A 16873-nucleotide genomic window follows, 5' to 3' on the forward strand; every position below is an offset into this window, starting at 1 on the left:
AAAGTAGTTTGAGACAATAAGGTAAAACTGAATTATTGCACTCTTTCAACATAACCAAAATCCTTTAACGTCCTTCCAGAAGTACTTCCAGGTCAGAAATCTGCCATGGAAAATACGACCCTCTAAACAAACAAAATCTAAATTTCCTACGCACAATAATGCATACTTACGGAATTTTAAAAAATCAATTTTGTGTTCAGAAATAATTCACCCTTAAAAGGAAAGCTAACGTACATCACAAAGGAGTTTTACAAGAAGTAATGATTAACAGAAAGCTTAAATCTCTACTTGCCTATCAATGCCCATATCCAGCTTCACTTCCATTTGTTCTATGATATCCTTTTTCTTCTGAAGGCATTCAGATAATTTAGGAGAAGAACTGCAACAATATAGAGGGTTGAGCGTGTGACAGTGTTAAAATATCAGAACAAATTTGTCTGCTGGGTCTGCTACTTACAGCAGGATTCTGTGAAGATTTCCCATCCCGCCAGAAAGGACTAGTTTAGATGGAGTTAGCTGCCTTCAGAACAACAAATCAACAGCCTGAACAGCCATCTGACCCTGAGCAGGATTTGCTGAGTGCTGACGGGCAGTACTGCAACACACTTCAGGCAGCAGTGCCTACCGAGCAATGCCTCTCAGCTGCTGTCAGCCCCCGGCAGGCCAGCGAGCAAACCCAGCCTTGCATGCACACTAATTCACAGCACATCAGTGCGCTCTACCTCAAGCGTATCCAACCCGTGGCTCTCAACAACACGCAGCTTTCATGTACTTCACGTGTGGCTCCCAAGCCATGGCCAGCTGCTCCCTCTGCAGAGCCTGTGAGGTACCCCCAGGAGTCTCAGCAGCCCTGATATCGCCAGCTCACCCCAAGGCGCAGCCACAAACCCCCTCCAGTCCCAGCCTGTAATGCAGCAGTGAAGTCTCTAAAGAGCAACTTGTCTCTCCTTCCTATCAATACTCTTGGAGCTCCCTCTCTCCCATTAGTTCTCCCAGGAACCAGTTGGTTTAACTTCCCTTCTTCCCCCTCCCATTACAGTATTTTATCTTCCCACAACATCAAGCTGAACCACTCCAAGAACAAACTCCTCTTAACAGAAATGAGGAATGAAGAAAATTGCTTTCTCTACTGAAAATGACCATTCACGAAGGAAATGTTAATCAAAATAAAGGTACCTGATCAATGGCATCAGATGATCATTGAACTGCTTGTCAAATAAATGGAAAATAGTATTGGCCTGGTGGACAACATCCAAGAAATAAAGATTTGCATTCTTTGAATCAGAAGAGGGAATGCCTAAAGCAAAGAAGGTTTCATTAGGATTGTAACGATATGCAGTTCTTGTAATTAGCATGATGATTTTTTTAAATATGCAGAATTTTTCCATGAATGCTTAAATCACAGGCTTAGAGTTTAAAAAATTTACCATGGTGCCATATATAGAATACTTCTTATAGCTATATCAGGTAATAACCATGAGCACAGAAATATCTTGCTTTTAGAAATTTCTAAGGCAAAATGGAACAGTCAATGTAAAAAATTTGTCAGAACACGAGTTTTATGCTTTCATGTAGGAAAGATAGGTTCTCACTGTCAAGATTTTAACTTCTTTAATACAAGCAATTTTTTTATTTACTGCCACTCTTTAAAATGCACAGGTATACAAACAAACACGGAATTCTTATAAAACATAATACACTAAGCCTTAATATAAAAATATTCTCCTGCTATGGCACAGAGAACAATTAGAAGAGGTAGGGAGTGCTGATGTCCCAATTTCTGTGACACAAATGTTTTTGAAGACAGTAGCATGTTTCCATCTGCGCATCAATTCCCCAAATGGAAGTTACACTTTAGAAGACATTAAATGCTGACTCCCAAATGCACAAAACAAATTTCATTTAACCAATACACTCCGAACAAGGCCAATCAATAAGGCACAGCAAGGACCTGCAAAGATCATCTGCACAAAAAGGCCAATGAGATGAAATGCTCAGAAAATACTACACTCACCAGCAAGGCCTGTTTCTAATGCATAATCGATGTGTTCAGTACATAAGAACTCTACAAGCATAGAAAAAATTCTGAAAGCATTCTTCGGTAAGTCAGATGGATCAGAGAGCTTTAAAGAAGAAGAAAAAAATTATCCTAAAGGTCAGTTCTACATACATTTGAAAGTTTATCCGATATTGCGTAGAAGATAAGCTTAAAATGTAACAAGTATTCCAGAATAATTAGAATTTTATTCTAAATGAAAAGTATCCATACAGAGAACTATTCAGGAACAGCCTTTAGTATCAATAAACCCCTCAGCGCTAACAAGTAAACTGAAGCTAGCACGCAACAGGATGCTACAAAAAGCAGAAGTATATACCTTTTCTAATAATAATAGTAATAATAAAGGAAGTTATTAATTAATAGTCCTTAAAACACAATTGTACAGATATAATCTCAGGAATTACCTAAACTGCATACCACTGGATGCCGGGAAAATGTATACAGAGAAGATGACTCTATCCACACCCTGCCTTTTTTCTCTTTTACTAAGCTTCTGCCACTGGCCACAAAGACAAGACACTGGGTTAGACGGACCTTCAGTTTCACCCAGTGCAGCTGTTCTTTTATCATTGCCACAGTGCTGCAGAAAAAATAATACAGGCTGAACCTCAGCTACATTTACCACAGTTCAGCTGGAGTCAACGGAGCATGAAAATTTTTATTAAGTGAAGTAATGCCCACATATACACAGAGCATCTGTACCTTCATGAGCTGTAAGCAACAGGGGATTTTGGACAGAAACCTGTCACTAAATCCCTTTTCTAAAGAAAAACGCGAGAGGGCTTTTGCACATAAGAAATATGGCTTTGGTTTATAAGGAATTATGTGAAGACTTTATGAAGCTAGGAGTGAGAAAGATTACTATTGCAATTCAAGTTAATTTACGTAACAACATACCCAAAGATTTCTGCTATATTCCCAAAAAAAACAAAACAAAAACCCCAACAACAAAACACCGTTACAGAGATTTCCAAACACCAAAATGTTGCAATATACAGTTACATGCAGAATTACCAATTTATTTTTCCTAAAGCAGTCACAGCTGGGACAGACGGTGTATTTGCATGCATCTGTCATGTGATATAAATATTACAATTAGTTAGCCAAGGACACGTTTAACTTCTCTTTTGCATAGTGAGTCGCTCTGTCCACAAACAAAACCCTAGCAGCATGTATGATAACAGAGAAGTTATACACCTGGAATTCTAAAAATCTCCTTATATGCTCAGATCCATTTAGCATTGGTTTCCACCCCAATACATACAATTGTTTTCAGATCAAGTATGAAAAATTCTGATCCCCACAGGAAAGAGAAAAAAAAAAAGGAAGAAAAAAAGTTGTACATAATTAGAAAAGGTTAGTTTAGTATCATGAATATAACAAGTGTTTCTAGCAACTACCATATTGAGAAAAACAATGATCTACCTGCTTGTCTTGCAGTCACTGACTTTCACCACTAGGAAGGTGGTCATCCCAGTGTATACAGGTAACAGTGTTATATCTGTATTTTGTTATATCTTTGGCCCCTCTAAGTACATAAAATATTAAAACTTCTAAATATCTAAGATGTTAAGTTTTTCTGCACTAAGTTAATTTAGAACGTTACAGGCATTAGAATTTGTTAGAAATCAGTGCAGTGAGCTAAAAAAATCCCTAGCATTTAAGTTTGCAATTAAATTTCAAGGGTTTTCATTTACACTAAAGTATCAGACAAACAGTAATTGACAGGCAGTAAAACCAGCGATTTAATCAGAGGGAAAACACTTTTTTTGTTAGACTAAAGCAATTAAAGAACAGTAGAGAGTTACCAAGGTAAACCATGTTAAAGATTATTCCTCCCAGCATTTTATTGGAGATATTCTCTAATGCTAGAGGAAATGGCACTTCACACAGAAAAACAACTGTTGAACTATTCTCTGTATTTTTAAAGCAGGAAAAAAAATACACTAAAGGCTGCTCAAGTCTTGGGTCTAATTTAGTAAGAACAGCAATGCAGACAATAGGTTTAACCCTCCCCACTTCTTCCAAAAATAGACAGTATTATAAGCCACAAAGTACAACTGGATCCATATTTAAAATCAAACCCTTAGCCTCCACCATGACCCTGATTCAGTGAAGAACACAAAAGAGATTTAATTTGTTTAATAACATCCTTCCTTTCTTCCTATCACACTTCAGCTGAAAATTGAACCTCATGATTTAATTTCACACACAAAATTATATCACTAATGGGGATCACAGGAAGCAAACTTACCCTGTGACATCTTTCAAAAGCTTGTTTAGTTTCTTGCAAAAGGTTAACCACCACTTCTTGTGACAGAAAAGTTTCTCCATGTGTGTCAATACTTGGCCCCAACGGTAAGTTTGTACGTTGCCTTATTCTCTCTTTGAGGTCTTGAATACTAGAACAGAGATATACCAAAAGAAGATTTCACTGGATGGAAATTTTGAAGCTCAAATTCAACAATGATTTAAGGTATTTTAATTGTTAACTTAAAAAACAGAACCCAAGACACAGTTTAGGATATGCAAGCATTAAGACAGTCTTGCAAGCTTAAAAAAAATTGCCAGTAAATGCAAAACTACCACCTCTGATCCCATGGTCAACTGTGTTCAACCATGGCGTGTTCACACCATGGGACCAGCTATTTCCCATTGTGGAATAAGAGTAATTTCAATTGAATCCTATGGCACTTATGCCCTGCAGACAAAGTTTAGCCTTCATACATTCTGTCACATCGTACTTTAAAAACACTAATGAGAGCTTTCTGTCTCATCCACACCCACAAATACTCTCATCCTTATCCACTACCTCAGCAGTCCTGATTTAGTCAAGCATGCTCCAACACATTTCCATGCATAAAACAACCCATAAAGTCAGTCACTACAATCAATTTAATTTTCCCCAAGAAAATTAAATTTTCATCTTTGTTTTTTAATTCATTTAATTCCTTTGCTGCTGCTGTTCTCTCCAAATCACTTTTCATTCCTGACACACTGAACCCAGTAGCTCTTTGAAAGGGACAGTAGTCTTATCACCTCTGCTTCACACAAGTTTTAATTCTTCTTTCCCACTTCTCACTACTCCTTTATTAGAGTTTCTCTACCCTGAGGATAATGAAGTCTTGTTTTACCTTTCTCTAAGTCCATTGCATCTTCTGGGCTCATTAAGAGCTTTCTCACTGACATTGCTATGGTCTTTTCCCCTTCCTAGGTCTTGGGAGGGGACCACAAGACCTGGGCAGGTGAAAAAAAATGTATGCTTTTAGATACACACATATACATGCTTTAGGTACCTTAATTTTGCTTCAGTCCTTTTGTGGATCTGGATCCTAAGTTGAAACATAGGTTTAACTGGTATTTTTCATTTCCCATGAGCGTATAAATACCATGCATCACCTTTCACATGTACTGAGAGCAATACACTTTTTAGCAGAAGTTAACATAAAGTGATAGCAAATTATAAAAAGCTGTAGGTCATTTTAGAAGCCTGCTCTTTTGCAGTTCATCACTGTACATCTGACATGGCAAATACTATGCTTCTCCCCTTACCACCTCCCTTCCATTTTACAAGTACGAAACTTCACAGAAGAAACTTACCCTCCAGTGCCAATGGACCTCTTCTGATGGTTTTTGGAATCATAATAGCGTTGCAGAATCATAGCACTCCTACTTTTCAAATAACCAATTTCCACCTCAATGTAATTCTCCAAGTAGGAAATGAAAATGGATTTGATAAGCTTAGACAAGAAAGTCTGCTTATCAGTACCCAAGTTAAATTCCATCAATTTGCTTGACAGATTAGTAGTTCTTTATGCAAAAGAAAAAGAAGGGGAGAGGAGGAAAAGGTTGAATTTGTATGAATTACATCATTACATGTTTGTAAAGTACACAGCACAACGGAATCCTGATTGTGATTAAGACTTCTAGCAGCTCTACACTTAAGTAAAGAATTTCTCATAATTAATGTTTTTACATACAGTACAATTGCAATCAAGTTGCCAGTGAGATGCAGAGGAGTGGCTTTTGCACAGTTTTAAAATTACTCTCAAAGATCACTATACTAAATACTTCCCATTAAAAATAATAATACCAATTTTAAATTCTTTAGGAAAGCAATCGTTGTAAAGGTTAACGGCCATAAAAAATTTTCAATTTTTATGACAAGTTTACATTTTTGGCTTCTCCTCCTACATCTTGATAATAAATCAATCTATTATAAGAGAATATCTACAACAATAATTTAATCGTCAATATATAAATACCTTGTATATAGATCATAGAGATTCTTAAGATACTGTTCCGCATCCGATTTTCTGTGTTCTTCTAGCTGATCCTTCACATAACTCTGTAAAATTTGGGTACATCAGTTAGAAGATTAACTAACAACCACAGGTCCTTCTCACTACTTGCTAGATTATATGTAGTTTACTGTAAAGTGTATATCTTAGTTAAGGTAATTCATATATTCTTTGTTTTTAAATCTCTAATTTACAGATCCTGCATTATCTACAGATAGAGTTAAATGCATCTTTTAGAAGAAAATTATTTAATAATACAAAGCGGTAGTGTGTGAAGCAAAGACAAAAGACAGATTGCTTTGAAAATATGCTTGACCAACAAACACAAAATCCCCTCTTCTTAAGAATCAAAAGCACCAGAGGCCTAGGGGCATTTCTGCAGTTGACAGTAAGCAAAGGAGATGCTTACATATTTGTTTATCATAATACATACACAAAGCAGATACAAGCTTAGAGCCTTCTTGTCATTGAATATTTGGACAAAAATATTATTCACCATAAAATACTAAGTCAAAACTGACACACAAATTTGGGGTTGAAACACAGGCTCAATCTCTATACTATAAAGACAATAACATCTACAGAGAAATTGGTTTTTGCAACAAATAGTCATGTTGTTGATGTTACACACTTAAATGAGTGTATCTGCAGGATGGTAAACTTAATATTTTCAGCTATTCCAGACTTTCACATACATATTGCATTAGCTGCGAGACAGCATTCACAACGTAAGTTATTTTTGCTTATTCAATGCTAACCTCACACATGAAACTCAATTCCAAGAATTAACAGATTAAAGATACTTATTAAATGTTAAACTTCTTTTCCTGACATAGTCTTGGTAGGGGGCATACAGAAGAAATCAAATATGCGTATGACATCTTGTAAATTAGCTAACGAACACACTGATTCTCTTATAATTTTACATATTCAATTTGAGTATCTTCAGTTGCACTGTATTCAGAGTACAAGCTGCTTTATTTGATATAGGCTTGATTATCTGTCTGAATTATCACAGAGCAATCAGCTGTGATTCTACATCCTTATACAAGGTTACAAATATTGTAAATTCTCATTAATTGTTATTACTAGATAGAATATTTTTGGATTATAAGCTTCCTCAATGAACTTCAGAGCGTTAAAAATTGAAATACCTGAAGTTTAACTTCAAAGATATTTTGAATTAGTTTGGCTAGCACAGTCTCTGGATTGCTAAAGACTTCTCCGACTTGCTTATTCACTCGCTGGCAGAGAATGGCTGCATCTTCAAAGACGTCGTTCCTCAGGAATGCACCCTAGGGTTTTAGAAGCACATTTCATAATATATTTACAACCACCTATATGACTAAATAAATCAACACCCAAAGAGATACATGTAAAACAAAATGCATTACCTCTTGACACTGTTTTATGTACACATCAACGCAATGGGAATAGCCCTATGGAAGGAGCAAAACAACTCAGTGTTAAAGGAGGTTCTCCATGCTTTCAGTATAGAATGAAATCAAGGAAATACAACCCCCATGAAAAAGTTATTGCAAAAAAAATAGATTCATCAAAAGCGTAGACTCTTTCAAACCCATTTTTGTCACAAACCTAAGGTAACATCACTTATCACCCACTCTACATGGATATACACCACAGGTTTCAATACTCTTTCTCAAGCATGAAAGTCAGTTCACACACATACAAGAAAATATTATCTCAGAATGGGCTCTACTGACACTGCCTCCAATCCCCATCATCTGCCTCTTTTATTCCCCTGCATTTGGTTTCAGATGGAACATCTCAGTATTTTTAAAGTTACATGTATTATCCAATATGGTGGTTGTGCCCATGCAAATATGCTCATTTAAAACAGGCACTTATTGTATCGTGGGTTGTTTTATGTATGCATTTAAATTAAACTCCTCAGTTTTTACCTTAAAATGAAGCAAAACTGCTGCTACTTCTCTCATTCTTGAGATTTCGCCTCTCCGCTGTGCACTGGTGAACTCTTGAATTAGCTGGCACTCTAAATCATGGTACTTACCTGGAGAGGGAAAGGGGATAACAACAAAAACCCATCAGGCTACATAATACAAGCACTGACAAAAACTGTAATACTGACAGTGTTGCAGACTTCTTTAATCACCTTTAACAATTCAAATACAGGAATATGGATTGAACCGCATAGATAACTTACTTGCTATCTTTGATTTTACTTCAGAAAACCTGTTAACAACAAAAACACCATGATTAAATTCAAATCCACATCACAAAAGAAATCACAGACATGCTAGATCACAAGTAACAGGCACTCTACTTAAAAATGAAAACGTGTAACTTTTCTGTCATCTTTGTGTTATGCTTTATATCCATAAAAACCTACAAGCATCTAATTCAAATCTAGCATTAAGTCAGCACAGCAAAATTATCCCATTAAAAGTCTGCTAAGCAGTTTAGGATGTGTACGTAAAGATGATCCTACAACATGAGTTTGTGAACACAAATCTGAGAATAGAGGAGACAGAAATAAGCACACAATCCATCTCAAAAGCTAAATGAATCACTAAGTAAAGCACCAAAAAAGTAGACAAGGGAAGCATCAGAAAATTATAGCTATGCGAAGATTTTTTTTTCTTTTTAAAGATGTTCAGATAGAATTTTACCTGTCAAAAGGCAGTTCCTGTGCAATCAAATGCAGTTTCTGAATAATATCAGCTGCCTCTTTAATCTGTTAAGAATAAAACATGACAGAATTATTAAAGGAGGTCTGATTGTGGGCTATTCCTCTCCTCTCCCTCCACTGTCCAATTTTCATACATGCCATTCCTATAACTAAAGCTGGTTGAGTTGATATACCTGTGGAAGAGATCACCCCCTTTAACTTCCTGTATGTACTTTTACGATGCTTAAGGTTTTGGGGTTTTTTTTAACATAAAATTATATAGGTCAAAACATAATTAAAAGTCTTTTATTATATGTTAACATTGCATGTCTATGTAGGTGTCTAAGCTACCTGGACAAGTAACTCATCACCACACTATGCCGACGTAGCTGTACAGCTTGCAGACCAAAGATTCCTCAGGGCTGATTAGATCAGAATGCGGCTAAAGCAATCTCATGAAAATTTGCACACTTCCATTTGGGAATAAAATATATGGCTGTAACACAGAGCTGGCTGAACTGCAACATTATACTTTACAAGGGATTAGGATAAAAGTCTTAGTGAATCACACCCAAGTAGAAGAGATCTCTGTTGAACTCAGAAGTGAAATGGCTAGCAACCCTTTCATACATGTCGGGAAATGCACTGGGGAATTCTTTGCAATTGATGAAATTAGCTGTGTAGCTGTATCCAGAAAAGCCATGACAATGCTCGGCATGGAGAGGGGAGGAAGGGCAAAAAGGGGATCAAAGCAGAGCATAGTTGGAGTACCTCACATTCTCCCAAGGAAGGAGAAATGGAAGCTATATTCGAAACTATAAACTCTGAGGACCAAAGCAAAGACCAAGAAGAAAGTCACATGAATACAAAAGCTACCAAATAAAGTTAATGCAGCATGCAAATTTCTGCTCTGTCCTGGACAGCAAAACCTTTTATCATTTATTCTTCCACGATCAATCAGCATGGGAAGTGCACCTCAGTAGAGCTTAGTGACCGTTTCACTAGGCTGACTGAAACTATAAAAAGCAGCAAGTTGAAAATGTGGGGAACACAGCTGGTTGCAACTGAAGTTCAGTGGATTTAAGCACACAGTGTTGACTGGCCCAAACCGGACACAGCTCTGGGATGGCTGTATTACAGGCTTTATTATGCTGTCTTGGTGATTGGAAAGCACCTCGAAGGGGGCGATGAAAGCTCTAGCTACTACATTCAGCAAAACCTTTATAAGTTGATACAACAGAGAACATGGAGAACATACAGTTTATCTTGTTTTTCCTGTTAGTCATGTTCCAGGGAACTGGAGTGAGAGTAAGAGAAGTAATGAAATCCTATTCTCCCACCACTTAGAGCAGGTTGGGATTAAAACTTTTCAAGAATAGAACAAGAGACACAGGTAAGAATACAGAGCACATCATGCTAGATTGGTTGTTCAGCAAAAATAGGGGCTCTCATAAATTATATCCATTCTGCTTATTAAGAGCAGCTTATGTTTTGAACTGTCAGCTTACAATAGCCTCTTAAGTCAAAAGCAGCTACGCTCCTCAAATAAATCCAATGAAACAGCAGCTATTTCTATTAGCTTACAGTAACTTTAATACCTAACAATTGTGATCAATACTGATGTCATTAGAATAGTGTATATATTAGCAGTTATTCACCAATGTTACAAAAAAAAACAAAAACAAAAAAACCCCACCAAACAAATCACCCCACAAACACAACATTTTCTTTGTCTCCTCTTCACACAATAGCTATTAACTAACTTAGATTTTATTGAATTCAGGGCCTTTTCTTATGCACAACAGAAGCCATGACAAATCAATTCTCCATGGTTTCTGCTTAAATCAAGACATATTTCATTTTTAATTGTATCAAGCTTCTGTAAACTATTAAACCAAAATAAATATAGATTCTATAAAATACAACTTAAAGGCTATAACATATCTGGAAAAAAATCTGAAAAATCGTGGACAAATAATGGCAAGAGAGAATTTTAAAACAAAATACTTTTACGAACAAGTTAAAAGGCATAACGGAATAATGTTGAGTGCAGAACATAAATAGCAAAAAGGATGTAAGAATAATAGTAAACATTAAACACAGGACAATGCTATTGCATGATAAACAAGTGAGCTGTTAGATTGTTTTGATAGCTTAATTGTTTTAACTGGAGGGATCTGCTCACTTCAAGACTCTTCAGCACAGGAGAGGGACTTGTTAGCTGGCAGTGCAAGGGAAATGATAAGGATTCAGAGGATGAAGACACTCAATACATAACACAGGAAAGCTAGCAAGGAAAAACCTTCACAGAGACGATAAGTTAAAAATTGCTCAGTACAGCTAGAAGAAAGTAATATGGGAAGCAACAACTTGAGTGTAGGCGAAAAAAAGGAATCCAACAGATTTTAAGAACTGACCTAGGAAATAACTGCATTATAATTCTTTTCTTGCCTCTCCTTTCACAGTATCCCCTGCCCTCAATGTCTCAAAGAAAAACCCACACTTGTGAGGGATGCGATAGTACAAAAAATTGTAACATACTCCAAAACACTAAAACCCACATCAGTTTGAAGATCAGAAGACACTGACAAAGCATTAAGGTTTTACATTTAAGAATACCTATTACTATCTCATACTTTAAAACTATTCTTAGTTCAAAGATGCATTAAGATGTGATAACACATGTCTAGGCAGGTTCTTTTATAAACACTACTTTACTTACTATTTAAACCAGGAGGCAAAAAGTTACAGAACAGTACTAACCTACCTTGACTGAAATTAGTCTCAGTAAGATAACTTGTATCCAGAAAATCTTGTTCATGTTCCCACACACTTCCTCTGCAGACTGACGCAAGACTTCTGGCCTTTGCTACATTTGTCTTCCTCCAGATTTGCTGAATATCTTATTATTCTTCAGGGTATATAAAGATTAATTTGTTTACCAATTTCCAGGTTTACCCTATTTATCTACCAGTTTTTTCAGATCCTCCAACAGAAAGTATTATGAAACTTTAAGTTATAAGTAGAGTGAAAGTTGAATTCTATATGAGACTCTTCAGCAGGCATAATTCTTTTTAACTTATGCTTTGTTGTTTACCATATTGCCATTAAATATTTTTAAAATGCATGTTTTATTTCTACTTAGGGAGAAAAGAAAAAAAAAAAAGACTAACTTACACAGATCTGGAAAAGGCTGTCCATAGAAGAACTTTTGTTACGTTGGAACGTTTCTGTTTTCCTTGAAGTCCAAGAAGTTTTTATGTGCTCCCTCTTTGATTAGGGCAAACTATCAACGGGTAATTACCATATACCCACAGACCATGAAACGAAAGTCACTATGCAGCTGACTTCTTGGGAATACAACTATATGAAATGATTAGTTTTTCATTTCCCTGAGAGATACCTTCAGCTCAGTAGAGAGGGGATGACTATTAACCTATTCACGGGTACTTTATGAGCTGCATTTCAAGCACATATTTTTTGCTGAATGTGCAAACCAAGTTTTTGCTGTTCTCATATACTGTAACTTTTTCCTGACTACAATCATACCACTGCACAGAATTTAAGGAGAGCGGGAAAATTCTTTAGGACACACCTCAAAAAAAAACCCAAACCAACAACTTTACATGTGCCTTTTTGCTTGCAGCTGGACACTTTTCCTTCAGTTTATTTCTATTAGCCACACCATTCAGATTATATTTGCTTTATGAACATACTCTTGAAGCATAAGAAAAACAAAATGCTTTAACATTTCTTTGAAGTTTTCCTGCCCGGTTCCTCTAAATTCAGAGGGTGGAGACATAACCACAGGACTATACAAAGCCCAAAGGCATGCTGTGACAAAAAGGTATCCAAGGCCAGTGGACTGACCCAACAGAGTAAAGTTTCACAAAGAAGTTGTATTCAGAAACGTTCTGCATTACAGGGTGGATCTGAAGCAAGGGGTTCAAAGGAAAAAGGCAGATATTGTATGCACTCTAAAGTTGCCCTCCCAGCGTTTCTCAAATCTCTAATAATTTCATAAAATGAAAAATGCCAACATTGCCACATTAAGCATCACTGAATACAAATGCTTTATCAGCAATCTGCAGCCTAGTGTTGTTAATTTACATTTCAGAACAATGAAACTTTAACAAGTCAGTCACTCACTGGTTTGAAGTCTGACCATGGTAAGTCATGGTAGCAGCTTGTAATTAGGGCAGTACTGCTTATTGCTTTGAACTGCTTTCATCCCGCTGACAGCCCTTACCTTTTCAGAGTTTGTAAAAACATCAGACTTCAGCTCTCCATCCAGAAACTCATTAAAGTATTTCATCAGCTTCTGAGCCTCCACAGCCCGTTGCCGTGGCGTGTTTACCCCCTCCAGTTGGTCGCCAAGGTGACAGACCTTAGTTGCTACATAGCTGATGTGCTCATCTAGTTCTTGGAAATGTTGGAAGGCAACCTGGGAGAACATAGACAGGGACACAAAACTCATGATTTCCACTTACTGTACTTTAGGAAACACCAGATTTACTTCAGTAAGAAGCATAGTGAACGCAGGCATCAGCTTTCCAGGTGCTGTGTCTCAGAACTACAGAACTACTCAGAACCACTAATTAAGAACACAAAACTGCTTAAAGTTTAGTATCTTCCTTTAAACTATTGTGAAGACTAGCTACTTTCAGAATAGCTAACACTCATTAATGGAACATGCAGATAAGCCCCCTTTGACAGGGGAAATTGTTTTCCATCAAACTCTCTTTATTCTTATCTCAAACAGTAGCATGCTGTACCAAGAAATGTTAATAGAGCATGTGATGCTTTTAAAACTTGCACAGCTCAGCACCAACTATACTCGTTAGATTTTACCTGGTTGCTTTTCTGCAGCTCTTGTACTTTCTTGGCAAATTCCTTTGCTTCCTTTTGGCATTGCTGTTCTAGTTTCTCCACTTTTCTCTGGATCCTTTCATCCATTACCTGTAATTCTTGGATATGATTTACAAATTCTTCCAATAATCTGATTTAAAATAAAATACAGGAAAGCAGGATTTAGTTCGAAAGACATTGTCTTCTGCAGAGAGCTTAAAAAACTTTAAGAAAAGAACTTGCCTACAAGGCTGATACAATCATGTCTAACTTACAAATGCCATTTTGTTTTAAATTGCATTGCCCTGCTTGTGTAGAACTCTATGCCTACATAAAAACCTATGTGATCACATAAAAAGTAGGCCAGGGGAGATGGGAATACCTATATACCAATCACTTAAGAACATGGCTCTGCCACAGGTACAAAAATCCCTATATCCCCATCTTCCCTAAATAAGTCTCATCAGGGCAAAGAGAGCTTAGGCCACTACATCCCTTCAATGTGTAGGCTATAACAGGAAAATATTTTCCCCTGTACATGTTACTGTAAATTTCTAAATCAGCATCCTATTAATAGGCAATGAATACAATCATATAGTCTCATAATGTTGTTTTGGTTATAACCATGTTGCTTCCTGACTTCACTTCTTTTCTTCTTGTAACACATACCATTTTAAGGGGTTTTTTTCCTGCCCCTTCCCACCACTTTGATTTTTCTTTCAGACTCACATTTTACTCTTCGCAAACACAGTACATCTGAATGCATTCTTAAATTTCCTCTATTCTTTTTCATTCCATTCTCAATCTCTCTCTCTCATTCCTCTTCTTGTCCACTCTATCCAATTCCAGTCATCTTTTCAGCTTACACTTTTGTAAACGTACCAGTCACTGATGCTCAGGGAATGGATTATTCCCAGATCCTCCACAGCCATAAAACTCATGCTAATATCCAAAAACATATTAAAGATTTGAGAATCTGCTGTCCAGGTTTAATGTCAAAGCAGAAGAGGAGAGGAAATGAGAATCCCTTCCAGGGAACTATTTCTAGACTACTCAGGAATATGCATTTTTACATGTACTCTGTTCAGAACGTATACTGCAGCTGAAAGGCAGAATGAGCATGGTGTTCCTCTCTCAGCTCCCCATGCACAGGCTAGAGGCTCAGCAACCAGAAGGAAAAAGTAGAACGTATTGTTCTACCCTCACACGACTCCTTCCCAGTAACAACTACAGTACCTCTCTTGGCCAACAACTAGAGCTTTCTCCAAGCAACACCTAAATGATACTAATGTGATTCTCTTTAGTTGCATGGAGGGTCACTGCATTTTCAGTTTTAACTTCTGCTGCTAAAATGACTGGCTTTTACCCTACTGCTCAGAGCATGCGAACTGCCTTTTTCTTCACCGTATAGGTCTAAAAATCTATTTCAAGTGATATCCTTACAACAGTAAGTGACTTAAAGGCACAACTTATTAAAGAAAACTGGATTGGGGCAGCTGTTTATGACTTCTTTCCTCCACTTCCTGCTTGCCAGAAGCCCAAGAGTAAGCATGTTGCATTAGATTCCACACAAAACCACAAGGAACAGACTTAAGTTTACAGAAGTATATTTAAAATAAAATTTAAATGACAGTAAGTGACACAAAGCATACTTTCAAAGAAAAACCTAGAGAAGTGCAGACAGTTTCTATTCATTTTAACAAGCTGATTCAGTTCAGTTTGGGGTTTGTTTTTTAAACAGGTATTGTGCCAACTCAGCACTTATTCAGCAAGAGTACTCAATATACTGAGAGAGGAAAGAATGCTCAAGTAGAAGAGGTAGCTGCTGGTCAGGTTTCTCAGAACAGAAATAAAGACTCCAACATTCTTTCTACGAAACCAAATCATCATCTTCTACAAACAGAAAAGAAAAAACATACACCAAAAGGTCTGTTTCTTTTTGATATTAATTTTGGCTTCCTGCCCAATACTAGAAGATCCCACAGGAAAAATATTTACTGTTGCAGGATTCTCCCACTTGTCCTGAAAAATATGAAAGTGCATCACAGAAGTTAACACAAGCAAACCAGCAGAAATATAGAAGATAGGTTAAATTGAGTTGGTATTGGTACAAATCATTAACTACCCTAAAGTACATACTAGGCACAGCTGTGAAGAAAGACCCACAGGAAGCAATGTATATTTCCAGGCTTCCTCTCACTTAAAGCACCTTTAAAGCTCTGCATAGGATACAGGCCCCAGAATGAAGTTAGTAATTCCTAAACTTAAGAGTTCTAGCTCAGGTTACTACAAACAATCTCAATCTGGAATAAGATCACGTGGATGAGAAGTCACTAAGGAACAGCTATTGCACTTGCTCATCTCCCGAGTTACAATCATGTGAAAAGTTGATTATGTCTCTCAAAAGGCTACCAATACTGGTACAAAAGCTAAATAGTAGCACTATGTGAAAGAATTACTCTTTTCAAAACAAAAGTAGATTCAGAGCTTTGGAGCACAGAAGCTTAGATGTGAACACTGCTGTATGAAATTGTGCATCTGAGTTACCAATGGACCACCCAATGCCAGGCCAGTAACAAGAGATCTGGCTTCTTAGGGTGAGGTTTCTCAACGGAGCCAAGCCAGCTCACCACAAACACAAGAAGGTCCTGCACTACCTCCTCCTTCCTCACTTCCCCAGCCTTGCTCCTTTTCACACCCACATTCCTTCTCACCCCCGGCTCACAGATACACGACCTCTTTTCCCTTTGCACCTGCTCCCAGGCTTTTCTAGTGCCACAAAATTGCTAACACAACTAGAAAAAAGCTCTTCTTTTTTTTTTTTTCTTGTCAGGTTAGTTTTCTGGCATTTTAGTAAGTTAGATTAGCTTATCATGAGATCAAGTGCCTAGACCTAGCTCAAGATGAGCCATCACAGTGTGCAGCTAAGAGAAAGGATGAGGGGCACAAGCCCATCATCTCCATTCCACAGCAGCAAGCTGTTCATTGGATTCAAACTATACCACACAAATTCAT

At 37.1% G+C, this 16873-nt stretch overlaps 1 protein-coding gene across 4 annotated transcripts in view; it reads right to left on the minus strand.

Annotated features, from left to right (window-relative positions):
* Positions 1-16873, minus strand: part of EXOC5 (exocyst complex component 5) — a 29045-nt gene that overhangs the window by 6648 nt on the left and 5524 nt on the right. Inside the window, exons 3-16 of one of the 4 annotated variants that reach the window (XM_075029541.1) lie at positions 13862-14009; positions 13260-13454; positions 9012-9076; positions 8546-8574; positions 8283-8392; positions 7755-7799; positions 7515-7655; positions 6325-6407; positions 5660-5869; positions 5356-5391; positions 4314-4461; positions 2015-2123; positions 1177-1297; positions 293-379 (exon numbers count right to left, since the gene is read on the minus strand). In XM_075029541.1, coding sequence (XP_074885642.1) covers positions 293-379; positions 1177-1297; positions 2015-2123; positions 4314-4461; positions 5356-5391; positions 5660-5869; positions 6325-6407; positions 7515-7655; positions 7755-7799; positions 8283-8392; positions 8546-8574; positions 9012-9076; positions 13260-13454; positions 13862-14009 — 1527 coding nt within the window. Of the gene's footprint in view, positions 1-292; positions 380-1176; positions 1298-2014; positions 2124-4313; positions 4462-5355; positions 5392-5659; positions 5870-6324; positions 6408-7514; positions 7656-7754; positions 7800-8282; positions 8393-8545; positions 8575-9011; positions 9077-11777; positions 11922-13259; positions 13455-13861; positions 14010-16873 lie in introns of those variants that run through there. The other 3 variants (XM_075029544.1, XM_075029542.1, XM_075029543.1) reach the window with 3 other exon arrangements.

Source organism: Buteo buteo, chromosome 6 (assembly GCF_964188355.1).
Source record: "Buteo buteo chromosome 6, bButBut1.hap1.1, whole genome shotgun sequence".
NCBI classification, from domain to species: Eukaryota; Metazoa; Chordata; class Aves; order Accipitriformes; family Accipitridae; genus Buteo; species Buteo buteo.